Here is a 27,730-nt window from a genome sequence, read left to right as displayed (position 1 = left end):
TAGGGTACCTGGGGAAGGAACGGAGGGGTTTTTTTTTTTTTCCCCTCAGGCACTTCAGTAGTTGCCTGTTTTCCTGGGGGCGGTGCCGCTTGTGGACCTCATGGACCCCGGCGAGGCCGCCATTTTGGAGTCTTCCCTAAGGAGCTTCTACCGGCTTTTCGCGCCGCTGCCGCCGCTGCCCGCGGCCTTGCCGGGCAGGATGAATGTGATAGACCACGTGCGAGACATGGCGGCCGCGGGACTGCACTCTAACGTGCGGCTCCTCAGCAGCTTGTTACTTACAATGAGTAATAACAACCCGTGAGTTGAGGCGGGGAGCGGCCTGGGGCTGAGGAGAAAGCGGCGCCGGTTTGGGAGCGGGGTGTGAGGGGGCCTGGGAACTGGCGGGAAGGAGCGACCGCGGGCCTCAGTTGAGGCTTCGGGGTCAGTGACGGCATCGTCGGGCGGAGCCGATATAGGAACGCAAGTTGAGTTACTCTGCGCTGTGCCACACGTTGGGATGAGCTCCCTGAGGGGGAGGTGGCGAGCGGCGGCTTCGAGAAATGGAAGGCGGAGGCCATGAGGGCGAGCTTGGCTAGGGTTTCCCGAAAGTTGTGAGCGGAGGGTTTCCTGAGGCACCTGTCGCCGGGCACCGCGACTGTCATTCCTCTGGACCGACTCCTCTCTTCCCGTCTCTTTCCCGAAGAACGTTTTCTCGCTCGCCACAGCTCCAAGAGGCCCACCCAGTCTTGTACCTTCGCCCCCATCCGAGATGGACTTTTCCCCTTGAGTGTGTCAGAAGGGTCCACGTTCTGGCCTCCAAAACCCCTGAAAACGGGAGACCCCTTTGATGGGCGGGAGTGGCGCCTTTTAAGGACACGCAGGGCCCCTTTCTTGTTTTCAGAGCCGCCGTTTATTAACTCTGATGACGGATGCAGCACAGGGCTGTTTGCAGCCTTGAGTGCCCGTTGCTCCCTTGCTTACATTTCTCCATTGTACTTAAATTAAAGTTCCTTCTCATGGCCTCGGAGGCCAAACATTTTTCTCCCTGACCTCATTTCATGCCCTCGGCTCACTGTACTTCGGCCTTGCAAGCAGTTCCTTCTGTTACTTGAACTCACCAGGCTCGTTCTTAACTCAGGGCTTTGCGTTTGCTGTTTGTCTTGGAGCCCTCCTTGTCAACGATCTGTATCCTCGGTCACGTTTCAGCTCAGATATCCCCTCCTAGGGAACAGCTTCTGTAACTCAGAATTGCCCCGTTACCCTCGCTATACCATCCCTTTGCCCTGTTCTGTATTCTGCATCACTCTTTCAGGTGTGCAGGAGTGTTAATTGTATCAATATATTTTGAAATGATCACAGTAAGTCTAGTTAACATCCATCACCACATGGTTAAACTTTTTTTCTTGTGGTGATAACTTTTAAAGATTTTATTAATTTGAGAGAGAGAGTGGGAGAGTGAGTGAGTTTGAGGGGGAAGAGCGAAGGGAGAGGGACAGGCAGACTGCACTGAGCCCAGAGTCCAAATCGGCTGATGTCACAGCCCAGAGATCATGACCAGGGCAGAAATCCAGAGTCTGATGCCCAACCAATTTAGCCACCTAGGCGGTGGAGAACTTTGAGATCTGTATTCTGCATCCCTCTTTACCACCTAAGGCGGCCAGCACAGTGCCTTTTTGCAGTGAGCACTCATATGTTTATTGAACGTGCTGAGGAAGTATGTACAACTTTAGGGAGGTAAAGCTGTCCAAATTTACACATTTAGTAAGTGGAGGAGCCATGATGTCTGGGCTTTGGTCCTTCTGATTTTGAAAACTTTAGACTGACCCACCACAGTCTGCTACTTCTAAGTGGCATAATTGAATTTTCTACTCAGGGTGGACCCATTTGGATTTGGCATGCTCTAGAAGCTGTCTAGGTCAGAAAGGAGAAGCCCCTTAAGTGCCTGTAATGCAGCTGCTGCTGCTCTCTTATTTCCACTCGTGTACTTCTGGACCTCACTATGTGAGACCCATCATTTCACCACCATTCTGGTGTTGACAGTAAGGAGCCCTGGTCTCTTTCAGCCTTCTCTGTTTATTCTGGAGCCTTTCAGTTGGTTTTGAGTAATTGGTCAAGGCACACTCCATCATTGGGAATTTGTGTACCAGTTAGTCATTACTCTTGGTTCTTGAAAATGTTCCAGGATAATAGCAGTTTAATCCTCTGACTCGGCTTAGCCCATATTTCTTTCTATTAGGTTAAACTTGGCATTTTCCTAGCTCTAGGGAGGTCAGTTTAAATTCTGACCTTTACCCTGTATTATTAGATGTTCTTATTGAATTAGCATGATACACAGTAAGAAAAATTCAAACAGTATAGAACAGATATGCATATAAATGTCTCTCTGTCCGAGTCTTGAACCTCACCCCACCATTTCCATTCTCCAGAGGCAACAACCAGTAACAGTTTCTCCTGTATACAGGACAAACTGTATCATTCCAAAGATCATTTATGGGTGCATAAGTAGACATGTGTTATAGTATATAAATATCTCAATGCTTTCTCTGAGTGTAGTAATATTTTCTGTCAAATCTTATTTCTCAGTAAATATGTAGAATCAGAGGTGGAAGAGATCTTAAGTATCTGGACTATACCTTTAGTCCTTGAATTTCCTTCATAATTTTATATCATGTTTAGCCAAGTTATCCTTTTTTTTTTTTAAGATTAAAAAATTAATATAAAATTGACATACCATTAGATTCATTCTTTCAAAGAATACATTTCTGTGGTTTTGAGTAAATTCACAGAGTTGTACAACTATCACCATATCTATTCCAAACATTTTCATTATCCTCAAAAGAAACCCCATATCTGTTAGTAAGCATCCCTAATCCCACTTCCTCAGTCCCTGGAAATCAGTAATCTCTGGTATCTATTCTTGAGTATCCTTCATTTGTTGACAATTAACTGTTTATATATTTGACTGTGACTGTTATTTCATTTTAAGTGGCTATAGCTTTCACCTGTCAAAGAAGAATGTGTAAATTCCTCTTAATTTGGCAGGAGTCAGGGCATTGAGGGAGGGGGCTGGAATTGGAGATTAAAAATATATGTGTTGGGGCGCCTGGGTGGCTCAGTGGGTTAAGCCGCTGCCTTCGGCTCGGGTCATGATCTCAGGGTCCTGGGATCGAGTCCTGCATCGGGCTCTCTGCTCAGCAGGGAGCCTGCTTCCCTCTCTCTCTCTCTCTCTCTGCCTGCCTCTCTGTCTACTTGTGATCTCTCTCTGTCAAATAAATAAATAAATAAAAAATCTTTAAAAAATATATATATATGTGTTAACTATTAATAATGGTGGCCAGCTTGGAGGCAGTTAATAGTGGTTATGAGCAGTGTTCAACATTAATGAAAAAGTTTTGGAACATTGTTTTACACTGCCCTTAAACCCCTGAGACTCAAGGAGATTAAAATTCTTTTAGTGTTAATAAAGTTTAGTTTTGGGGCTCCTGGGTGGCTCAGTTGCTTGGTTGGGCATCTGCCTTCGGATTGGGTCAAGAGTGATCCCAGGATCCTGGGATCGGGGCCCATCTTGGATTCCCTCCTCGGCAGGGAGTCCACTTCTCCCTCTCATTCTGCCTCTGTGCTCTCTATCTCAAAAAATAAGTAAGAAGTCTTTAAAAAAAATTTTTTTAAATAAAGTTTACTTTTGTATATAAAATTTAAAAAAATTTTAATCAAATAAGGCTAATCCTCTTTCTATCCTATTCTATCCCATTGGCTTGTCCTTTTTTTTTTTTTTTAAGAGTTTATTTATTTGACAGACAGAGATCACAAATAGGCAGAGAGAGAGGAGGAAGCAGGCTCCCTGCCAAGCAGAGAGCCCGATGCGGGGCTTCATCCCAGGACCCTGGGATCATGACCTGAGCTGAAGGCAGAGGCCTTAACCCACTGAGCCACCCAGGTGCCCGGCTTATCCTATTCTGTTTTCATTCTTTTTTATATTCCCATTTTCAGTATTTAAAAAATTGTCAGTTCCTTTGAAACCTGTTTTTGTTCAGCACTTTCCAAAAAATGTTTCAAAGCAGTGAGGTTTCACTTTTCCAGTTCTTCAACCCTTCTTTGATAGTATTAGTTAAACCATTGTGAGTTCCTCCTTTGTCTATATTATGCTAAAAATTGGTGCCAATATAAGGTAATATGGATATATATCAAACTATTAAGTTAAGAAGACTTTGATGGGGGCACTTGGGTGGCTCAGTTGGTTAAGTGTCCGACTCTGGGTTTCAGCTAGGTCATGACTTCATGGTTTGAGCTCTGCACCAGGCTTCACACTAAGCATGGAACCTGCTTAAGATTCTCTTCCTCTCTTTCTTCCCACTCCACTTGTGTACGCTCGCACACGCCTGAGGACACACGCATTCTCTCTTTTTAAAAAAAGTAAAGAGGGGCGCCTGGGTGGCTCAGTGGGTTAAAGCCTCCTTGTGATCTCTGTCTGTCAAATAAATAAATAAAATCTTTTAAAAAAAAAGTAAAGAGGGTTTGGGCTAAAGGGGAGGAGATATATAATATTTCTCTTTGTATATCTGCATATTATTGAATTTGATTTAGAGGTATCCTTGCTTTTACAGTAAATAAAGGAGAAAAGTGTATTAAAACTAATTTAAAGCAGTTGCCTAGATGTGTTGACCACATTAGCATAGAGTACAACCCTCATGCCTCTCATTTTAGGGACTAGCATTTAAGGTACAGTGACTTTTGTAAACTGTCATTACATAAGGGTTTATGCTAGACTTATGTGGCTAGATACTAAGGAGGGTGTCTTTCTAACATTTCATAATAACCCATGTAGGGGGTATATTTTCTTTGTTTTCTAGTGAGTTATTCTCCCCATCTCAGAAGTACCAGCTTTTGGTGTATCATGCAGATTCTCTCTTTCATGATAAGGAATATCGCAATGCTGTGAGTAAGTATACCATGGCATTACAGCAGAAGAAAGCCCTGAGTAAAACTTCAAAAGTGAGACCTTCAACCGGTAATTCTGCATCTACTCCACAAAGTCAGGTAAATGGAGATGGAAGTCTGATTTTTTTTCCTTCGAGAATGAGAGAGACTGAAAATTTATAAGACTGCTGATTAGATGTAGAAGATAGAAAAATAAGTAATTTTAAAGGGGAGCTGGCTGGAGAAACAGATGAAAAATCACTTAGATGCAAGAATGCGAAATTCACTTTGGATGAATCTAAAAATGGAGTTAAACAATTATATGGGTTCACTGAAGTTCTGCATTGTTCCTTTTATACAAACAATTTTCAGAATCTAAACTTTTTAAAATTTAAAGTACAACTTTATTTTTAAGATTTTATTTATTTATTTGACAGAGAGAGACAGTGAGAGAGGGAGAAGCAAACTCCCGCTGAGCAGGGAGCCCGATGCAGGGCTTGATCTCAGGACAGGACCCTAGGATCATGACCTGAGCAGGAGGCAAATGCTTAATGACTGAGCCACCCAGGTGCCCCAGTACAACTTTTAAAATGTAACTCAGTTTTTAGGATTGTGAGTCCTTAGGGAAGTTTATGGGAAGTATTCTAAGAATTCTACAGTTTCAGTAACTTGATAATTAAGTAAATGAAGGGGAAAATTGTAATTATACAGAGGTCTCCGATTTGACAGGATTATCCTGTTGCTAGTAATTAATCTTAATAGACTCATGGGAGGTTTACAAGGTATATGATATAACCAATGCTGCTTTTTGCCGCAGTTTGTAATGATAAGAAACTAGAAGCAAAAGTTTTCATCAGTGGGGTCCAGTTAGAGCATAGCCATAAAATGGAATGTGATGGAACTGTTACTTAAATGAAAAATGAGATAAAGGTGCACATGCTGGTTTGGAAAGAACTATATATATTGGTAAGGAAATGAGGTTTGAAGAAATGTTTCAGTACTTTCTGTTTAAAGGGGGTAGTTCATAGATATATAAATATATCCTGGTATATGCCTAATACACACACACACACACACACACACACACACACACACAAAAGGGGAATACACATGAAAGATTTTGTGTGTTTGAAGGAAAGCAATTTCACAGTGGAAAGATTTAGGGAGAGGGAAACTTTAACCTTGCAATTTGGTTGTTGTTGTTGTTGTTGTTGTTGTTTTTAAAGATTTTATTTATTTAGGGCGCCTGGGTGGCTCAGGGGGTTGGGCTGCTGCCTTCGGCTCGGGTCATGATCTCGGGGTCCTGGGATCGAGTCCCTCATCGGGCTCTCTGCTCGGCGAGGGGCCTGTTTCCCTCTCTCTTTCTGCCTGCCTCTCCATCTACTTGTGATCTCTCTCTGTCAAATAAATAAATAAAATTTTTTATTTTTTTTTTTAAAGATTTTATTAATTTATTTGACAGACAGAGATCACAAGTGGCAGAGAGGCAGTCAGAGAGAGAGGAGGAAGCAGGCTCCCCGCCGAGCAGAGAGCCTGATGCGGGGCTTAATCCCGGGACAGTGGGATCACGACCAGAGCCGAAGGCAGAGGCTTTAACCCACTGAGCCACCCAGGCACCCCGAGTTGCTCTATTTTTAAAGCCTCTAGATTTTCATCTTGTTGTCTCTTTATGTAAACCTTTGTTTTTTATTGTTAAAGAGTTGATTGCCAGGATTTTCTGTTTTATTTATTTTATTTTATTTTATTTCATTTTTTAAAAGATTTTATTTATTTATTTGACAGAGAGAGAGATCACAAGCAGGCAGGGAGGCAGGCAGAGAGAGGAGGAAGCAGGCTCTCCGCAGAGCAGAGAGCCCGATGGGGGGCTTCATCCCAGGACGCTGGGATCATGACCTGAGCTGAAGGCAGAGTCTTTAACCCACTGAGCCACCCAGGTGCCCCATTGTTTATTTTATTTTTAAAATTTATTTGTTTGAGAGAGAGTCAGAGGGAGACAAGCAGATTTCCCACTGAGCAGCAAGCCTGGTGCTGGACTCTCTCCCAGGACCCTGAGGTCATGACCTGAGCCGAAATCAAGAGTCAGACTCTTAGCTGACTCAGCCACCTAGGCGCCCCTATTTTATGTTTTCAAAGTAATCTGTATGCCCAATGTGGGGCTCAAACTCACAACCTCGAGATGAAGAGTTGCATTCTCCACTGTCTGAGCCAATGAGGTCCCCCCAGGATTTTCTGTTTTCTGGCACTGAATGGATGTCATGTATATTATCCACATAGGGTCATTCATAGAAGTAGCTAACTTTAGAGGTTTTTTTTTAAGATTTTTTTTTTAAATTTATTTATTTGACAGACAGATCACAAGTAGGCAGAGAGGCAGGCAGAGAGAGAGGAGGAAGCAGGCTCCCCGCTGAGCAGAGAGCCCGATGCGGGGCTCGATCCCAGAACCCTGGGATCATGACCTGAGCTGAAGGCAGAGGCTTTAACCCACTGAGCCACCCAGGCGCCCCATAACGTTATAGTTTTCAGTATGCCAAGCACCATGCTAAACCCTTTATGTTAATTAAATATATTTAATCTTTAAGGAATTTTTTTGACCTCACATTTTTAAATTTTTTTAAGTTTTTGTTTTAATTCCAGTTAGTTACCTTTACAGTATCATATTAGTTTCAGGTATACAGTAAGTAATTCAACACTTGCATACATCACCCTCTTCTCATCCAGACTTAATGCTCATTGCCTATTTAACCCATTCCCTCACCTCCCTCCCCTCTAGTAATTATCAGTTCTCTATAATTAATCTTTAAGGAATTTTTTTAAAAATTTAAAAAAAAATTAAGACACAGTCATAAAATTAACAATTCCAGAACATTTTTATCACCTTGGAAAATTCCCATGCCTGTTACCTCCTCTGTAACTTGCCTCTGGGAATCACTAGCCCCTCTGTCTCTATGGATTTTTATGTTCTGGTCATTTTGTATGAATGGAATCATAAATATGTGACCTTTTATGTCTGGTTTCTTTTACTTTAGTATAATGTTTTCAAATTTGATCCATGTTATAGCATGACTCAGTTCTTTGTTCTTTCCTTTTTATTGCCAGGTAATACTCCATTTGTATGGGGATGCCTGGGTGGCTTAGTCAGCTAAGCATCTGCCTTTGGCTCAGGTTATGATGTTAGGGTCCAGGGATCAGGCCTTTAGTTGGACTCCCTACTCAGTGGGGAGTCTGCTTCTCCCTTTCTCTCTGCTCCTTCCCCACCCCCAATTCGTGCTCACTCTTGATCTCAAATAAATAAATCTTTAAAAAAATACAGCATTGTATGGATATGCCATATTTTAGGTATTCTTTAGTTGATGGACATTACTTCCCCCTTTTTGTCTGTCATTATAATGTTGGTATGGACGTTTGTGTGCAGATTTTTTTTTGTTTTGTTTTGTTTTGTTTTGTAAGTAGTCTCCATGCTATGCATGGAACCCAATGTAGGGCTTGAACTCATGACCCTGAGATCAAGACCTGAGCTGAAATCAAGAGTAAGAGGCTTAACTGACGGAGCCACCCAGGTGTCCCAACATTTGTGTGTAGGTTTTTGTGCAGACATAGGTTTTCAGTTCTCTTCGCTATATGTGCAGGAGCAGAATTCCTGGGTCATATTGTAACTCTATGTATAACATTTTAAAGAACTGCCATACTGTTGAAGTAGTATTTTGAAGAGATGTTTTCATTGCCTCTTAGTGTCTTCCATCTGAAATTGAAGTGAAATACAAAATGGCTGAATGTTATACAATGCTAAAACAAGATAAAGATGCCATTGCTATACTTGATGGAATCCCCTCAAGACAAAGGACTCCCAAAGTAAGTTGAATTAACAATTTGTTACATAATATTCTCCTGCCCGGTCCTTCCAACCCACTTCCTCCGTGTTTTCTCCATGCCTAGGGAGTCCATCTGAACATTTTACTCTTGACTCACTTTGTTCCCCTGTTAATGGAGTGGATGAGGTTCAGAGAGGTAGAAGAATTACTTTCTTATGAAACCCTAAAAATTCAGCTGATGAAAATGATAGCTGGAGAATCTACAAGTGTTCTTCATTCTTTGGTATTTCTTACCAGAGGAAATAATAATTTGCAAATGCTTCCAGGTGGCAATGGTTCTTTCTTTTTTAAAACCTCATCTTTTGCATGCTGTAGGTATATGCAGATGCACGTAGAGCATGATAATGATAATTGATAATGTGAATGAGCTTATCAATCCTTTTGTTTTAAAATCCAAGATTACAAAATCTTTATGTACTTATGTGAAGTGGGATATATATTTGTGTTTGATTTGGCAACATATTACAATCAATAGAACACCTTCTGCTGAAATCAAGAGATCTGGTATCTTGTCTGAGTTTAGGCCATACAAGCTGTGAACTGTGTAGTGGGAACTTGGGCAAGTTACCAATCTGAACTTTTACTTTTTTTAATTTATAAAATGAGGTTAATAATACTTTTCTCTGCTGACCTTTGGAAAAATAAATAAGTTCATATGTGAAAGAGTACTTTTTAAAATACTGTTGTGTAAGGAGTATCATATTGGGTATCTTTGATTACAGTTTGTTTTGAGTCCAAACAGTGTTTTGAGACAAACAGTGAGAATCCTTGCTCTTAGTATTGAATTCACATCAGTAGTTAATACTCTAACGTATGCTCTCATGTCGCCTGCCTTCCTCACTTCATTAAAGACCCATTCAGTGCAACTTGTGCTTAACAGTGAATTTTATATGTAAGATGTCTCTGTACCTCCTCCTGCCCTTAAAAGGAGCCCAAGCAGTGGTGTATTCGTGTTTTTTCACCTAAGTGTTGCTGAGTTTTAAAGTAACCAGTCAAACTTGACGAGAATGTGTTTAAGCATCTCCTTATATTGAGAATTTATTTACTATTTTCTGAGTATTTTAAAAACCAAGCTATTTCCTAGTTTATTTTATGCTAGTAAGGACATTTGGAAGCATATTATAGACCAACCTGTTTCATAATGACCTTGGATGCTATATACTAAGTTGTTTTCTGATACACTATGAAAGATTTACCCCAAGTATTATTTTTTTGTGTATGTGTAGAGTGTCTTCCTTTTGGAAGATGCCATTTTGATTATAAAGTTGAATGATGCCTTTTCCTTATCTTATTGGAAATGTACCACAGTTTCCTCAATGACTTGAGGGTGGGGACATTTTTTGAAAATGAGTAATGGCAAATAAACTCAGTTTGTGGTATCCAGCACTTTGGTGTTTAAAGCTGTGTTTTATAAGAGGGACTAGCAGAATCCACATTTGTGAGGGGTACATATCCTTCATTCTGTAGAGCTGTTGTAGCCAGGAACAAACAAAGATGTGTGCCTCAAACATAAACCTATAATATTTACAGTTTTTCTTTCTTGTCCGTTAGGGAGTTAACTGGCTTCTCAGTCTGTGTAAAGGACAAGGAAGTGAGTCAAAATACGTCTAAATGAACGTCTGTTAATGTATGGTAAACACCACCACACATTTCTTCACATTTTAAAGGAAAATTCCAGTGTGAGATTATTATATCTTGGTAAATCTTCAACTTTTAAGAGTAAACATGTCAACATACCATTTCTCACTTATTTTTAAGAAAAAGATGACTGCTTGTGTTTATAACTGATGGAATGTGGCTTCGTGATGTTCCCAAGTAAGGGTCTGTTTTAAAAAGAATTGACTTTCTCATAGGTAGTATTTGACACTCATTTTGAAGTGACAGGTAGTCTAAAGGGAATTTTAATATTTGTTGAGACAGATGGTCTCTTGGTCATAGTTAGTAACAAGCAGTCAAGAAAGGATCTTAAATTTAACCTTTTATTCTTTTCAAGTATTGACACTAATACTGGAGTTTTCCTTTAAGTATTTTCTTTTGCATTTTCAACATAGCCTGAAATGGAAAAGCTGAGGCCAAATAAAGTTTTATTTCTAGTATTTCATTTATTTCATTATTTGAATCATCAGTATGGATTAATGCCATACTAGATTGTTTTATATACTGTAAGTCATAATTAGAGCAGATGTTCTTCATCTTCAGAGCCACTCTTCTGAGTAAAAATCTGGCGTACCAGGCTACAAATAACCGAAGAGATTGGGGATTAGCTTTTTTTGTGTGTCCTCATATTGATTGCTTCCTTAGGTTAATGATCTGGCAAACACTGCTATGTTTAAGATCTGTTAATTTTAAATTGAAATGTTCTTTTTTTTTCTCTCTCTGTACTATCAAGAAGATCATTTACTTTCCCTGTAACTTCTACGTTCTTTGAAACTTTTAGGTTTTCTTAGATTTTCCTTGTTGTGTTTTCAGAAAGGGTTATTTTAGAAGAGCTCTACTGAGTAACAAATTTGAATTGCACTAAAAATGCATTTACTAGATTTAAATGATGTAGCTAATCTCTGGATCATTGTACCTCCAGAGGTCAGTTAGAGTTTGATTTTTGTAGCATCACTTTGATGAGTCAGATAGTACCTGTGGGTCTGTGCTTTCAGTGTTAGTAAGGCAAGAGTCTAGCTGCTAGAATAATTGTCAGAGAGAAGCCAAGTATTTAATTCTGTATCTGTCATTTTCTTTTTGGGGAAAATTCATCTGACTTTTCTTAACAAACTACTTTAGGAATTCCTCATTTTCTTATGTGTTGATATTAATTGCATTTAAATTATGTAAACTTGAGCACTTCTAGGGTAATTCATCTTCTGTCTTAAGATCGAAAGAATCAAGGTAATTAGAATTGTGTAACATTTCTCAAATGAGTATTACTCCCATCTCCAGAGGCAGCATCTTTGGTCCAGATAGTACAGGACCTTTTGGTTGGGTAAGTGAGAGGAATTTGACTTTCCTCTTAGAAATGAGAGGACGTAGGAAAAGCGAAGGTAGTGATTTCCTCTGGTTTGAAGAATGGGATTGGTCTTTGTTTATTTCCACAGGGCTGTGGGTAGATTTTCCCGTAAAAAGTAGAATAGTAGCTGGTAATAAAAAATCAGGACTTAATTGATGGTGAGATAATTTCTCTGCAATATACACTTATCTTACTGTCTTTTGTTTTTGTTTATTACAGATAAACATGATGCTGGCAAACCTTTACAAGAAGGCTGGTCAGGAGCGCCCTTCAGTCACCAGCTATAAGGAAGTGCTGAGGCAGTGTCCATTAGCCCTCGATGCCATACTCGGTACAGATCATTCTCAGTCTATTTCTATGGATTGTTTACTCTCTGAGATGGTAGTTCTCACTCTTAGCTGTACATTAGAATCTGTACATGTAAAGGGCACCTGGCTGGCTCAGTTGGAAGAGCTTGTGACTCTTAATCTCGGGGCATGAGTTGAAGCCCCATGTTGGGTGTAGAAATTACTAAAAATGTAAATTACAAAAGAAAATTTTTTTCCCATGCCTAACTTCCAGAGAGCAATTCAGTAGACTACTGTTGTCATGTGTTTTTCACAAATCAAGAAATGTCAAATTATGGTGGTTTTGTCATCTGCATCTTGCTTAGAATAGGGAAAAGTGTTACCTTGTAGCCAACGGAAAGAGTAGCCTAATGCTTCTTGCATTGTGGAAGAGGGATGCTAAACTTCACTTATTTCTCGTTTTTTTGTTGGATTAGGTTTGCTTTCCCTTTCTGTAAAAGGCGCAGAGGTGGCATCGATGACAATGAACGTGATCCAGACTGTGCCTAACTTGGATTGGCTCTCTGTGTGGATCAAAGCATATGCTTTTGTGCACACTGGTGACAACTCGAGAGCAATCAATACCATCTGGTGAGAGCCACAAAGTTAATTCAGTGTTCTTGAGGCCCTTTCCTTTATGGAGGTCTGGTGTAAAATAGAAATTAGCAAAATAGAAATATGAGATGCTTATCTCTTGGTGTTGCAGCCTGTTGTCCTCTGGCTTGGTTTAGTCTTTTAATGTACTTAATGGTCCTAAGGGTAATAATCTGTTCCGAGGACCTGTTAAATGTAAACTTTGACCTAGTTCGGCTCTGTATTGGCAAAAGTGGTAACCCTCGCACAGCCGGCTGCCTTAGTTGTCTTGCTGGAACCTGGAAGAACATCTTTTTGGATGTCCCAGAAGCGTAGATGGCAGCATCTGACTTGGGTTGCCTCTTTACGACTGGGGTTTTCTTTCTAGTCAGGTAAAGTCCTAATCCTTGGACTTTGTGTTTTGTGTTATGCAAACTCACTTTTGAATGACATTACATTTAGGACCATATTGTCCTCTGAAAACCTGCAGCTAGAAGGTTCTTTCTAGGTAACGAGAGAGATTTCTGCTTCATTCTATATATTGGCTTTCTTACTGTGTATAACTTTCTTTAAATCAAGCTCAGAATAAGAAAATCTAGTGTATACCATTTGTTTGAAAAGCTTTTTATTATGAAAAATGTCCTATATATACAAAAGAAAATAGTGCTTATATGCCTGTCACCCAGATTCAGAAACTAAGAGGATGCATAATAAATCTTAGGGGTCAATGTTTAATATTTTGAAGTTCACTAGAGAAAAAGTCCTTATTGCGTGATAACGTGGACCTGCTGGGAAGCTTAGCAGATCTGTACTTCAGAGCTGGAGACAATAAAAACTCTGTCCTCAAGTTTGAACAGGCACAGATGTTGGATCCTTATTTGATAAAAGGTAAGTAATTTTTGAGGCATGGTGGAAGTGGCTGCAGAGGGGAAGGTCAGCAAAAAAAAGTGCAGACAATGTAGAATAATATTCTGATACCATTTTTCATAGAAATATTTTGTGAAACTTAGTAGCCTTTTACCTTTTTTTAGGTCTGCTACATGTCTCGAACACTTGAGTACTTCCATTTTGAGCAGTTGTTTTTGCTTGAACTCAAGCATCATTTCCAGGCAGATCATTATTTGGCTCTTTTTCTTTTTGGAGGGGTAATAGCCCTTCTTTATGATTTATGAATTTATGATGTGCCTGAGATTTTGGATGGCATCCCCAAAACCATAATATCCTTTTAGGGCATTTAGCTTTACTGTGTCCTTAGTATACTTAAAAGAGAGTAAGTGAACAGGCAATAATAAAGTAATGAGGTGACTAAAGGAAGTGTAATTAATCATTAATTAATCATTGATCTCAAAGATTGTAGCTGAAGGGGTGAGCCATAGGGACTTCAAAGGGATGAGTGTCCAGTGCCGGGCAGTGAGTGACAGGTAGTGGGAAATAAGGTCTGATAGGTAGGCTGGAATCTGCTTATGAAGTCCCAAAAGAGGCCATCAGAAAAATATGGCCTTGTGACAGTTGTTAGTCCTGGAGACTCTTAAGCCATGAGAACTACAGAGCAGGGAGATGAGAGAACAGATCCAGAAATACGCAATTGTTTGCCCGAGGTTTTGAGACCCTCCTGCCTAGTGCTTATTTCTCTTCTTTGAGTTGTCTGTGCCCATGATGAAAATGGTGTGTTAAACATACTAGTCTGGCAGTAGTTGGCAGCTTGGAGTTGAAAGCTCAGGCCCAAGTTTGAGGCCCAGCAGGGAGTATTGCAGTAATCCTGGCAAGAGAGACATTTTCCTCGGAGTCTGAAGGGATAACAAGGAATGAAGGGGGATGGTGGTAAGAGATGGGTGACAGCAAGCATGGGACCCTTTTTATTGAGCAGGAGTAAGTATAAGGAGGGAGTGGGGTAATCTTAAATCATCTGGACTCCAAAAAGAACTAGATTCTTTTTTCTGAAATAGGCTACTTTTTCTGAGACTAACCAGCATATTGAAGTGTGCACCCTGGACTGTATCTAGGTTTCTTGAAAAGAAACTACATGATGCCTTTTTAGGCCCTTTCTGGTTATGAGTTAGGATAACTGTATATCATGTCACAGGTTGTAGGGACAAACAGTTCCCAAAAATATTGGCTTTCAAATTGTGAGTTGTGGATCTTTCTCCTCTGCTTTTTAAACTTCTTAGATATGTTTTGTCTTTTTAATTGTCTTTTTTTTTTCCCCCCCTCGGGTCACCTGGGTGGCTCACTTGGTTAAGTGTCTGCCTTTGGCTCAGGTCACGATCCCAGCGTCCTCGGATCAAGTACTGCATCAGGCTCCTTGCTCAGTAGGGAGCCTGCTTCTCCTTCCGCCCGCTGCTCCCCCTGCTCCCCCTTGTTTAAAAAGTCATTTTTTTTTTAATTTAAGATTTATCTGTGTATTTTAGAGAGGGAGAGAGAGCCTACAAGCCATAGTGGGGAGCAGAGGGTGAGGGAGAATCTCAAGCAGACTTCCTGCTGAGCGCAGAGCCTCATATGGGGCTTGATCTCACCATCCTGAGACCATGATGCGAGCCGAAATCCGAGAATCAGACTCAGAGCTGACTGAGCCACTCAGGCGCCCCTCTAATAGTCGTATTGTAGGAAAGTGGGAATGCTGGTAGGAAGAGCTCATCCTGGTGGAAAGGGCTCAGAACGTGCTGGAGCTGGGGCTTGAGTGGGGGCTCTGATAAATGCTGTTGCTCTTTTAATAAAGGACACCTGCTTTTTAAAAAAAAAAGACTCTTCCTTTCCAGGAATGGATGTATATGGCTACCTCCTGGCAAGAGAAGGGCGGCTAGAGGACGTGGAGAACCTTGGCTGCCGCCTTTTCAATATTTCTGATCAGCATGCAGAGCCCTGGGTGGTCTCTGGGTAGGTTTATGTGTTCTCTCTTCTCTCCAGTTTTCAGTACATTCTTTGGGAAATTGTGGTTCCTCCCAAATAGCATATAGGTTGAAAACACAGGTTTAAGAGATAATCAGAATTCAGATCACATTGACTTGGAACACATTAGTTACTTCACTGAGTCTTTTCGCAGACTTTCATGGGATAGGTGTCCACTGGTGCGATAGTGCATCGTGCTCAGCACTGGAAGCCATCAGCGAACAGGCCAGAAGCTGCTGCTTTGTTATTTACCATGGCTTTACAGATTCTTTGAATATCTGTCACTTGATAACATATCCAGATATCAGGTTCTTTCCCATAATTTTTCCCTTCCGTATCAGTATTTCCCCTCCAGAATAAATATTTAGATTTTCTTGGTTTGGTCTCCCCGGCCTGCTAATATCTCAGGTTAAAGCTGTAAGTGTGCTTTGTAATAAGGGTCATGTAGAGGACCTTCTGTTTGGTTTTGAGTGAAGTTTCTTTACCATTTTCTTTCAGGTAATGTTGCCTTTTTTTTTTTTTTTTTCCTTCAGGTGTCATAGCTTTTATAGCAAACGCTACTCTCGGGCCCTCTATTTAGGGGCCAAGGCCATTCAGCTGAACAGTAATAGTGTTCAAGCTTTGCTACTTAAGGGAGCAGCACTTAGAAACATGGGCAGAGTCCAAGAAGCAATAATCCACTTTCGGGAGGCTATACGGCTTGCACCTTGTCGCTTAGATTGTTACGAAGGTAAGATGAAAAAGATGAATGGTGTGAATCTGTAGGTGTGTAGCATTAACGCTCAGGTGGAAGATTTTAATTTTTTGTTTTTTTTTGAGAGAGAGTGGACATGTACTCACTAGTTCTGGGGGGAAGGGGCAGAGAGAGAGAGAGAGAGAGAATCTTAAGCATGCTCCACACCCAGCAAGGGGGCTTGATCTCACAACCCTGAGATTATGACCTGAGCCAAAATCAAGATTTTTTTTTTTTTTTAAGGTTTTATTTTTTATTTGACACAGAGAGTGAGAGCGGGAACACAAGCAGGGGGAGTGGGAGAGGTAGATGCAGGCTCCCCACTGAGCAGGGGGCCCAATGCGGGGCTCCATCCCAGGACACTGGGATCACGACCTGAGCCAAAGACAGACGCTTAACGACTGAGCTACCCAGGCGCCCCATCTGAGGGTACTTTTTAAAAATCCTCATGCTACATCACTCCAGTACTACCTAAATCACAATATTGCAGTTGGAAGATGGGCACTGATATTTTTTTGAAGACCCCAGCTAATACCAATGTGTGGACAAGTTTGCATTACGCATTTTAAAAATCATTTAGGACTTTCACTGGACCTTCAGATTTTTTTTTTTTTTTTTTCATTCTCTTTTCCTGGTTTTTGGTGAAGTTTTCACTGGACCTTCAGATTTTTTTTTTTTTTTTTTTCATTCTCTTTTCCTGGTTTTTTTATCCTATTTTTATTTCTTAAATATGGCCCATTCCTTAATGTGAGTCTGTGCTGGCACTGTGCTAGATCACTTGGTTATGTCTTTATTCTTTTTTAATAGTTGTTTTACCTCGGCCAGAAATATTACTCAAAGGGTAACTTCATATGACAGTGTTGGTTGTGGGAACTAGTCAGTTCATTGTGACCTCCTGAGTGGGCACAATCACGGTCAAACTTTGTTTTGTTACGTGCTATTTTAAGTTCATGTGAACTGACCCTAGGAGTTCAGAGGAGCTATGCCAGCTTCAGCAACATTTGGTGACTCAGTCACAGATGTTAAAATAGATCTTATAAGATGCAGTTCCTCCAAAGCATATTTTTGTAAGAATTTAAAAATAAACCCAGGAGTCTAAGAGTGACTTGCTCTTAACAGGAAGATGAGTTCAGATTTGAGGAAATTTGAAAGTTGGGTAAAGAACGAAATCTGCTTAGATAGAGAACTATGTGTATTGTGGATTTGTTCTTAAAGTATCCCCAGCAAACCATGTTTTTGGTTCCAGATTAAATTTTTGATCCTAAAACTAACTTCCTAGTCTCTCAGCTGCTTTTATCACGCTAATTCCTTTCTACTGCATGCCTGTTTCACAAGAGCCCAGGAGTACAGTTAAATAATGAACTCCACGATGCTTGGAAAGAGTGATGGTTAGAGTTATCGGGAGCAGAGGACCTTCTCCAGGTTCTCCAGATTACGCTCTCTCGTGCTTCTGCAGCCTCTAGCCAAGCTTCCTTTATTGGTGGAGGCATTGGAGTAGTGAAGAGCATTCCTTCCATTTCCTTCTGAAGCTCCAAGAGGGCCGTTAGCAGGGAAAGAAAACTGCTCAGTAGTTGCAAATAACCATATTCTTTTGTTGTTGTTGTTTTAAATTATTTCTTTATTTGACAGAGAGAGGTCACAAGTAGGCAGAGAGGCAGGCAGTAGGGGAGGGGGCCTGCCCCCTAATGAGCAAGGAGCCTAATGCAGGGCTCGATCCCAGGGCTCTGAGATCATGACCTGAGCTGAAGGCAGAGGCTTAACTCCCTGAGCCACCCAGGCGCCCCTAAACAACCATATTCGGAATCCAGCACATTGGCCCGAAGAGTTAGGTAATGTCTGGTTCAGCAACCATAGTGTGCGGCAGATGTGCACAGATGTCATAAATGCTGCTAGGGCGGAGGAGTGCGCACACAGAATCTGCCGGGGGGGGGTGTGGGTTTGGGTTTAAGCTGTTTTTCTGTTTTGATGAGAGCTTTGTGTCAAAAAGTACTTCCTCTGTTCTCAAGTTCTTGGCAAGAAGAGTTGAGAGTTGTCTCTGCTTGAAGTGTCCCCGTTGGGCATCTTGTTGTGGGTCGGTAAGAGGCAGAAGCTGCCAGTCTCGGTGTATTTGGTCCATCTGATAAGCGTTTTCCATCTAGGTTAGGGAAACCCTCAGCAAATGTCTTTTGAGATAACTTTTATGTTTCAAATGAAAACCTGTTCTTTCTTCTTAGGTTGCTCCCTAGGTCCGTTAGTAGAAATCACACTAAAATAGTACTTTTGTAGAATTGGACATTCACTTGCAACTGTCCTTTCTCCCACGTAAGCCTAGGACTAGAGGTGACTGGATACAGCCAGAAATTAATAGCTCATTAAGAGGCAGTGGAGCCACGTGCTTTGTTGTCAGCATCATCTCTGTTTCAAGTAATGATTAAGGTCATGTATATTCCTCTAACATTCAGCTGGGCCGCCTGCCTCCTTTATTTTACTTCTGCGTGTTTGTTTCCTTTGCTAACTAAAGGTGCCCTTGCAGTGCGTGCAGCCTTTTTCTGCATCCCGGAAGTGCTCTGAGGAGGAGCACTTCTTACTCCATCTCCATACTCTGTGACGTCGTCACTTTTCCCCTGGCCTCCCCTGTGTCTCAAGCTTTGCAATTTGGAGACTGTCAGCGTGGAAGCGTTGCTTAGAATGGTAGTGTGGTTAAACGTTTTTTAATTTTTTCAGGTCTCATTGAATGTTACTTGGCTTCCAACAGCATTCGCGAAGCGATGGTAATGGCTAACAACGTTTACAAAACTCTGGGAGCAAATGCACAGACCCTTACCCTTTTAGCCACTGTTTGTCTTGAAGACCCAGTGACCCAGGAGAAAGCCAAAACTTTATTAGATAAAGCCCTGACCCAAAGGCCGGATTACATTAAAGCTGTGGTGAAAAAAGCAGAGCTACTCAGTAAGTGCATCTTACCTACTTCCCTTCTGTTGTCATTTGTACAAAGCCTGGTTTCATTTGGATTTCCTGGCCCCACTGGTTACAGATGACCAGACAGGTGTGTGCCTGTTGTAGCAAGTTTGACCCCATGTGAATTGGTTTATATTTAGCACAACCAAATGTAGATGGTTTAGACTGGCTTGGATTGGCCGAGTGGCTCAAACCAGCTCTACTTGGTTGGTATCTGTTCAGCTCACTTTGATCTGGTCTTGGTTGTCCTGAACTAGTTTGGGCTGAATAGAACTGGTTCTAGCCAGCTCGAACAATTTCCGACCCATCTGGATTTGCTTACGACTTTCCTTTTAGTCCTGATTTATGATGAAATCCTGGGTTTGGGCTAGTTTGGTAAATAAAATGCATTTTGGCTTTTTATTTGAACTTAGTTTAAGAGTATAATTTAAAAAATCAGATCTCAGGCTCCACATTTCTTAATGGAATAGGAAGTCCTATAAACTTGTTCTTATTTCTTGCCATACCCCTATTCTCTTAAGGACATCTACAAAGAGATTATTGGATTTACATCATTGTTGTGCTTTTGTTTATATGACTTGAGATGGGAGTGTATTTTCAGAATGTTGTGTTAAGTAGGAAAATGAGGATCTTTTTCTTTTCAGGCAGAGAACAGAAATATGAAGATGGAATTGCTTTGCTGAGGAACGCACTAGCTAATCAGAGTGACTGTGTCCTGCATCGGATCCTAGGAGATTTCCTTGTAGCTGTCAATGAGTATCAGGAGGCAATGGACCAATATAGTATAGCACTAAGGTAGGCACTTAGCCTCCCATGGGGGGAAGGTCAATGAGGGGAAGAGGAGGCAGGGAACTATGTGATAGGAGTTCTGGAAACGCTTTTGTGGCCATGGTTGAAAACAGAGTAATAACAGTAATGGTAGAAGAGCTATTTGTGAGTACATAACTTCTAAAAAAAAAAAAAAATTCATAAAGCATATTATAAGCAACATTAAAGAACTGTTTCACTCATAACCAGCCCATACCACTATATCATCTGTTTTCATTTGTATAGATCATCTTCCTGGCTTTGCCCACACATAAACATATTTTTATAGGGTATATGTAGTATATATTTTATATTCTGCTTTTTCAAATCAAAGTATTGTAAGTACTCTCCCATGTTTCTACTTACTGTAGTAACGAACTTAAGCTCTGAAGTTTGAATATTACCTTCACCTGTTATCTTGGGCAAGTTATTAACAAATTTGTCTATATCTACCTTATTAGGTATTAAGTGATTAAATGAGGATTAAATTATTATTCCATGTAAAGCTCTTAGTGCTGTGCCTGGTACATAGTAAATACTAAATAAATAGTGGTATTCTTACTGTTTAATATAGAAGTGATTTTTTTGAGGGTTGTCTGTGTGTCTGTAAGATTATGGTGAAGGCCTGTCTTTAATCGAGTCTGATCACATCCATTTATTTGTTCAGCACTTGAGCACCTGGCATCTCAGTAACCACTGGGTATGCTGCGATTCTGGGAACTCTGAGTCGCAGGCATGTAGACTGATCAATGTCACGTGCTAAGTGCTTTCATAGTAGTCTCTCGAAGGCAAGGTGGGAGTCCCAAGGGTGGAGAGCCCTGGGTGTGGGTGAGAGTTGTATGGAGGGTTTCAGAGAAGAGGTTACAAATCAATCTGTAGTTATATAAGTAGAGGTGGAATTTGCTAACGATTGGACACCTCCTGGCCTTGGTGATAATCACAAAGGCTAGAGGAAGAATTGCTTAGAAGCCAAGTAAATAAATGTTCTGGAGACTCTGAACTTTGGGAATTTTGGCAAGTGTAGTGATTCTTAGCTGCTAAACTCACGTGCCCGAGAGGAGGTAGCTTTGGGTCCTGGGGTCTAACCCAGGAGCTGACAGATGTGTTCCATGGTAAGCATGACAATTTTGGTTGACTACTAAAATGCTGATGTGGTTAATTATATCATAAGAACATGAAACAACTTCACTCACAGAAAAATAAGTATTTTTTTGTAACTTTGTAGCTTAAAAATCTGATACTGTTAAGAAATTACATTTGAATTTTTCTGTTAATGGTTGTTTGCTGCTTTTTCATTTGTGTTATCTAGTATCTTCCTCTAGCAGAATGCTGGGGTAAGAAGTGTGAAAATTTATAAGAAATACGTGGAGAAAAGTCAAACTGAGATTTCTAAAAATTAGGACAAGACACCTTTTTCACTTCTAGTGGTGGACTCCCTCGATCTCGCCTGTGGAACCAGAGTTGTTCGGAGAGGCCAGGCATTAGCAGTTTCTCTGTGACTGGGTGGTCATTTCACTGCCGTGCCAGGGAGATGACGCATCAGCCAGCAAGAAGCAAGGCAGAGATTCAGGCCTCTCCTTTGTTTTGTTGTCCCCTAGTTTGGACCCCAATGACCAGAAGTCTCTAGAGGGGATGCAGAAGATGGAGAAGGAGGAGAGTCCCACGGATGCCACTCAGGAGGAGGATGTGGACGACATGGAAGGGAGTGGGGAAGAAGGGGACCTGGAGGGCAGCGACAGTGAGGCGGCCCAGTGGGCTGACCAGGAGCAGTGGTTCGGCATGCAGTGAGGCAGGCGGCAGCTCTGTGGCCACACTGGCCTGCCCTGCTCTGAGCACTTCTGTGGACTGAAGGAGCCCGGAGGAGCCCGTTCTCTGGGAGGACAATGATTCCGCATGTAATTGCAGCAGGGGTTTCTACCCCTTGCTCCATATTTCTAGTAGTGAATTCATTTTTAAAAACTGAGCCTGACCGACCTTCCATATATCTCTATCCTCCCCTGCTCCAGTCAGGGAGGATCGAGTGAGCTCTCTGGGAGGCCTGCAGATGTGCCAGGGCTTCTGGGACAGAGTGCTTTTTATATAACTAATTTCTAAATCTGAAAGCTTGAGGAATAGACAGTTTTGTCTGTGACATTGTGGGTGAGTTTAAAGGAGTGACCTATCACCCAGAGCAAGAGTGTCCTTTCCCATGTCAGACAGCAGCATGGGCTGGCCCTTTCAGAGAGGGTTTCCTGTTCCGGAGATCATCATCCTGAGCTGTCCAAACTTCCCTAGTAACCTTGCTTCCTTCTGCAATGTTAGTAATGCCTTAAGCTGACAGTTGCTATTTTGCAGAACAATTTTCCTATTTGCTAATCTGGTAACTTGCCTATGAGCCTGGGCCGGATCTGAGAAAGGGGTGTGACCTAGAGCATGAACAGAGGCACACCTGGGGTAATTAACTAATAAAACTGTTTTTTGTACAGTAATGGTGTTGGGTTGATCAGAATGGAAGCCCTTTATAGATTCTTATTTTTCTTTTTTTGGGGGGTGGGGTTCTCTGATTCACAATGCTTTGATTCAGCCCCAGAATTATTTGCCATAAATACACTCCCTTTCTTCCCAGAGTGTTGGGAGCCAGGAAAATTGGGAACTTTGGGTAACACCGAGCTGGTTCACCCATTTGCATTTTTGATTTGTTAAATTCTCCTGGGGCAGAATCTTTGGCCTGATTGTGGCTGGTTCTGCCCAGTTCTGTCAAGGGCACTGAACAGGTCTTATGGCATTCTGTCACGGGATCAACAGGGGGCACATTCCCTGGGCTTGGTGCTGGGAGAGTTCACCTACCCTCTTCTTAAGACGCCGCGCTTTTCACTGTACCCTTAACTTGGAGGTGAAGGTGGGGAGAACGGTACAGTTAGCCCCAAATGCTCACTAAAACAAAATTAGTCAAAGGTGGTACAAAATGTGATTTTGATATAAATGGAAAGTTCTTTGCTACAGTGTAAAAACAGTGAAAGTGTACAGTAGTTTAGGAGCTCAGAACACAATAACTACAACTTCAAGATACTGTTCGAGTATCTTTCAGTATGAGACTCAAAGCCTGGGCAGCACCATTTGATCAAGCAGTTTTTAAAGATCCCAGCTAGCAGCTGGGGGCGTTCCAGGTGAGCTTGCTGCGGGGAGGAGACACTGCTCATCAGCCTCTGTGCTTGCTCTGGATGTAGCTTCATGGCCTTTGGCTTCCTCTTAGCAGCTGTTACCAGTCAGTGCGTTGGGAAGAAAGGTGAAACTTCTTTGCCATTTCCCTGGCTTGGGGATGAAGCCCACACACACCCAGCCTATGTGTTGCCACATGCCAGACTTGTTACTGTTACCCCTAAGATTCCCATGGGGTCAGGATGTGCCTTGGAGCCCAAGCCCTGTGTATTACCTTCTGTCAGCACCAGCATGTTCCTCCCCTTTCCTGGGCTGGCCCTCACCTCTGCCGCTAGCCCCTGGCTCTTCCCCAGCCCTGCGTCCCAGCAACACCCTGGACTGGATCCCTCTGACCCCTCGACGTGCAGTTCCAGCATTTCTATTCTGATCAGGCTAGGGTCAAAACCGGACTGGAAGAGGCAACTGGAGCTGCATTTTCTGCACACCTGATGTGGGATTGAAGACATTCTTGGTCCACATCAAAGAATGGGAGGAGTGTGACTTAAAGGGTGCTGAAGATCTCGCCTGGCATTGCTGCTATCACTTGGTCTCACAAAAAAAAGTCATGAGGGCAGGGAGCCCCAGGAAGCAGGGACAGAATCAGGCTGCCCAGCTCTCTGGCTGTCCCATTGAGCCGCCTTCCAGGAGATGAAGGATCTTGATAAGGGATGGGCTCCCCAAGTGCCTGATCACCACGGGTACCCTCTGGTGTCTGGAGTTTTACACACCGGTAAGGAAGGGGAAGTTTTAACTGACCCTGTCCTTTTCCCCCAGCCGCTTCCAGCTTGTTCATAGCCCCAGTTTGGAATCGGTTAGGTTCTTTTAAAAGTCCCTGCTCTCCCACTGTCAGAACTATGGGTCAGGGGCCAGGCAGTTTGCTTCCGTGGCCTGAGCTCGCATAGCTTCTGGGCTGAGGACAGAATCAGCCCACAAGGAGTTCATTGTGGTGCCCATTGTGTATTCCGTTACAATTACAGGGGAAATGCCAGACCCTTAGGAATTGTGCGTTGGTGGTACCACTCTGAAGCCTTTTTGTCTTTTTTCTCCTGGAGATCCCTCAGCGAAGCTGGGAGGCAGGGTCCTAAGGAATGGTGCTCCTGCCCCTGTCTTGGGCATTCACACTCTGAACCCTTGCCGTGTGCCAGGGATCTGGCAGAAATGGCCCCTTACAGGTTTGATGTCAGGAGCTCTCCTTCTAGACTTAGTTTGGGAGCCATGCTCCTGCCAGTGAGTTCTTCCTCAGAGAATGCGACCAGCTTTTGCCAAAATCTGTCATTCTCAATTAGATGATGCGGCTCACCAGGCACAGTATCAAACCTGAATCTGAATCCAGGGCTCAAGCCCAGGAATCTGCATCTTCAATCACTCCCACCTTGATTGCCTATTCTGATGCAGGCATTTTGTGGTCCAAATATTGAGAGACCTGGGGGAGGGGATTTGAGGGTCCCAGAAACTGGGCTTAACCTCAGAAGGCCTGTGGGGGCCTCACTGTACAACTGTCTGACCAGGTCCTTGGAGGCCATGCCCAGAACTGCTTGGCCAGCCCTGAGTCCATAGGCACTGCCTACTGCGTGGTGACTGCATTCTCCGTTGGCTATAGGCAATGAGGCCTGACTCGACAAGCACCTCACCGTGGCCTCCGGGGACCATGGCCTTGGCCAGGCCAGCCAGGAATCCCTGGCACTGGGAGGGCCCATTGAGGTAAGTGCCTCACTAAGGTTTTCTACTTCTCTCTGTCCTGGGGAAGTGGATGGGGAGCTTCTCTGTCCTGGGGCAATGGGGACAGGGGTGCCCCAGCCACCACTTCCCTTCTTGGGGCACAAAATGGCAGGTTGCTCTTGTCTAGATGCTTCTGAGCTGCTCAGGCTGCACCTCTAGACAGGGACAGGGTGTGGGGTTTTTCCAGATTACTGGAAGATGGCAGGTGTTGACAACATAGAACATGTCACTTATTTCACAAATCACATAGTATTACCAGGAACAAGCCAGAAGTCAACAAATTGGTCTCCTTAGCAGCCATTGAAACAGTTGGAAAATAAGAGTACCCTCATGTATTGTTGGTGGGAAAGTAAAATGATAGAGCAGTTGTGGGGAAGACAGTCTGGCAGTTCTTTAAAAGTTCAAACAATTACCACACAGTCCAGCAATGCTGCTCCTGGGTATGTAGCCAGGAGAACTGAAGCAGGATCTTCACCAGACACTTGCACACCCTTGTTCATAGCAACATTATTCACAAGAGTGAAAAGGTGGAAATAGCCCAAGTGTTAAATTGTTGGGTGAATGGAAAAGCAAAAAATGCAGTGTGTGTGTACACACAATGGAATACAATCCAGCCTTAAAAAGGAAGTCGTGTCACACGGCACAACATGGATGAACCTTGAGGACATGCTAAGTAACAGCCAGTCACAAAAGGAGAAATACCGTCTGCTTCCACTTACATGATCCCTGGAGAAGCCAAAATTCAGAGAGAGAAAGTGGAATGTTGGTTGGGGGTGGGGGGCAGGGAGCAGAGATAGAGAATTAAGTGTTTAACAGGGAAATGTTTCCATTTAGAATGTTCCGGAGATGGATGGATGTGATGGTTGAACAACAGGAATGCATTTAATGCCACCGAACTGAAAAACGGTTAAGATGATAAATTTTATATCTACACATGTAGAGAGATTTATATATATATGTATATATATATATATACACACACACACATACACATATATGTGCATACACATTTGTATTACATATATATACAAACTATACACACTTCCATATGTATATGTATAGAACTAAAAACCAATAAAGAAATGGCCTGTAATTCTGTCATCCGGACAGCCCCATTAACACATGTATTTGTAATTATATATGTGTTACATAAATGTACACACAATGTTAAAATTCAAAGAAAGGTATAAGATTAAAAATCTACTAACTTCCCAAACTACTGAAACCCAGTGTCTCTCTTCAAAATAAGTGTTCTGGTTCTAACTTTAGAAAAATAGTTTTGAACTTTTACTTAATGATCTGTATATGAAAGTTACACTAAAGCAGTCATGCTGTCGCTCGGAGAAATTCCTGCCCGAGGTTGCCTGCTCTTCCTTGTTTGACAGTTCTACAGAATTCCATTCTGTGGATGGAACAGTTACTATAATCCTTGTGCTGTTGGTGGACACTTGTTTCCAATTTTGTATATAATTATTACAGTCTGCACTGTCATGAACATATTTTGGCATAATCTGAAGACACACAGGGCAAGTTCTTTGTAGTGTAATTTCTGGGTCTCAGACTATGTCCATTTAAGGCTTTGATGGATGCTGTCAGATTGCCCTCCAATAGCTTGTTTCCTGTATTCTCACTGATAACCAGTGGTCAAGTGTTGTTTTTTTCTTACCAGTTTTAAATGTGATAAACAGTCCATCATTTTTATTTGCCTGAGCTGCTATTTGAGCCATCATCTGGGCCAGGCCACAAGCCCTTTGCTTATGTTATCACATCTTAACATTTACCCCTGAGCCATAAAGAGAATGTGGACCAAGGAAGGTCCTAAGCTCTGCTGCATTTAAACCTTGCCGGCCAGACTGTCCAGGACAACAATATCACGATGCAGCTCTCGGCTCTCGGCTCTCGTTTGTCACTTAAATCTTCCACTGTCTGTCTATAAACAACCCTCTGGTGACCTCCTTTGTGCTCACAGCTTTTTCCTTCTTTGGGCAAATTCCCAGGAGGAGGCTCAGAGTGATAGTGCGTAATCTTTTTTGGAATGTTTAAGGGTTCTGGTTGGCTGGTCCTTTCTCTGTTCCGTGAATCTGTAAGCAAAGACTGGCCCTGCGGCCTCCCTTTCTCCTGTTGATGAGGCCTCTTCTGGTGTCCTGGTCTACCCAGAGTCAGTCCATTTACTGGCTTCAGGTTAGGGGTGAACCAGGAGCTCCCTAGTCTCTGAAACTCCCACTTGCTTCCCTCAGTGGAGCTGAGAGCTTGTGGTAGACTCTGGTGATGTCTGCCAAGGCATCTGCCTTTGCTTTCTTTGGCCTTTGGGATTTGGGGCCCCTTCCCCCATAGGACAACCCTTCCTGGATCTGGTTTGGGGAATGTTTTCTAGACTGAGATCAGATCTTGTTTGCTCTATCTAGGGCTGTGGAAGACTGCTTGATGAGGTTTATAGTGTGTGGGGTTTGCCGGCTACTTGTGTTCGGAGTACCTGTGTTCTTTCAATGTCCCACTGAAGGAATCCCACTCTCCCCAGTAGGAGGGCTGAGCCTCTCAAACGGAGGGCCTCTCCATCACTAGGTGGAAGCCTCAGGTCCATGGCCTGTCACTGGCGCTGTGGTCATGGGTAACTCTCAGGCTCCCTGTACCTCCGTGTTCCTTTGGAAGAGAACTCACGAGAATCTGGTTCTGTCTCCCTGTTGTTGGATGTGAAGGGGCTTTGTGGCAGGGATGTCAGTGCTCAAGGTTTGCGTGGAGCATGTGGGAGTAGATCAGCCTCCCAGGGCTAAACTGGGGATCGGTGACTTACAGGCGGCTGGACCCC

The 27,730-nt window shown here is 42.5% G+C and overlaps 1 protein-coding gene across 3 annotated transcripts; it reads left to right on the top strand.

The window, feature by feature from the left end:
* Nucleotides 1-112: 112 nt before the first annotated feature.
* Nucleotides 113-22,496, top strand: ANAPC7 (anaphase promoting complex subunit 7). 3 transcript variants are annotated; one of them, XM_047697072.1, is made up of 11 exons: nucleotides 113-300; nucleotides 4,833-5,019; nucleotides 8,629-8,748; nucleotides 11,986-12,097; nucleotides 12,530-12,683; nucleotides 13,411-13,553; nucleotides 15,422-15,539; nucleotides 16,085-16,281; nucleotides 18,988-19,212; nucleotides 19,866-20,016; nucleotides 21,627-22,496. In XM_047697072.1, the coding sequence occupies exons 1-11, from the start codon at nucleotides 200-202 to the stop codon at nucleotides 21,814-21,816; spliced, it is 1,698 nt and encodes a 565-aa protein (XP_047553028.1). In that variant the 5' UTR covers nucleotides 113-199; the 3' UTR covers nucleotides 21,817-22,496. The 3 variants fall into 3 exon arrangements, with proteins under 3 accessions (XP_047553028.1, XP_047553029.1, XP_047553030.1); XM_047697074.1 differs by having other exon boundaries at nucleotides 150-300; nucleotides 4,808-5,019; XM_047697073.1 differs by lacking the exon at nucleotides 8,629-8,748.
* The last annotated feature ends 5,234 nt before the right edge of the window (nucleotides 22,497-27,730 follow it).

Source organism: Lutra lutra, chromosome 12, assembly GCF_902655055.1.
Source record: "Lutra lutra chromosome 12, mLutLut1.2, whole genome shotgun sequence".
NCBI classification, from domain to species: Eukaryota; Metazoa; Chordata; class Mammalia; order Carnivora; family Mustelidae; genus Lutra; species Lutra lutra.
This window is presented reverse-complemented; position numbering and strand designations above follow the sequence as displayed.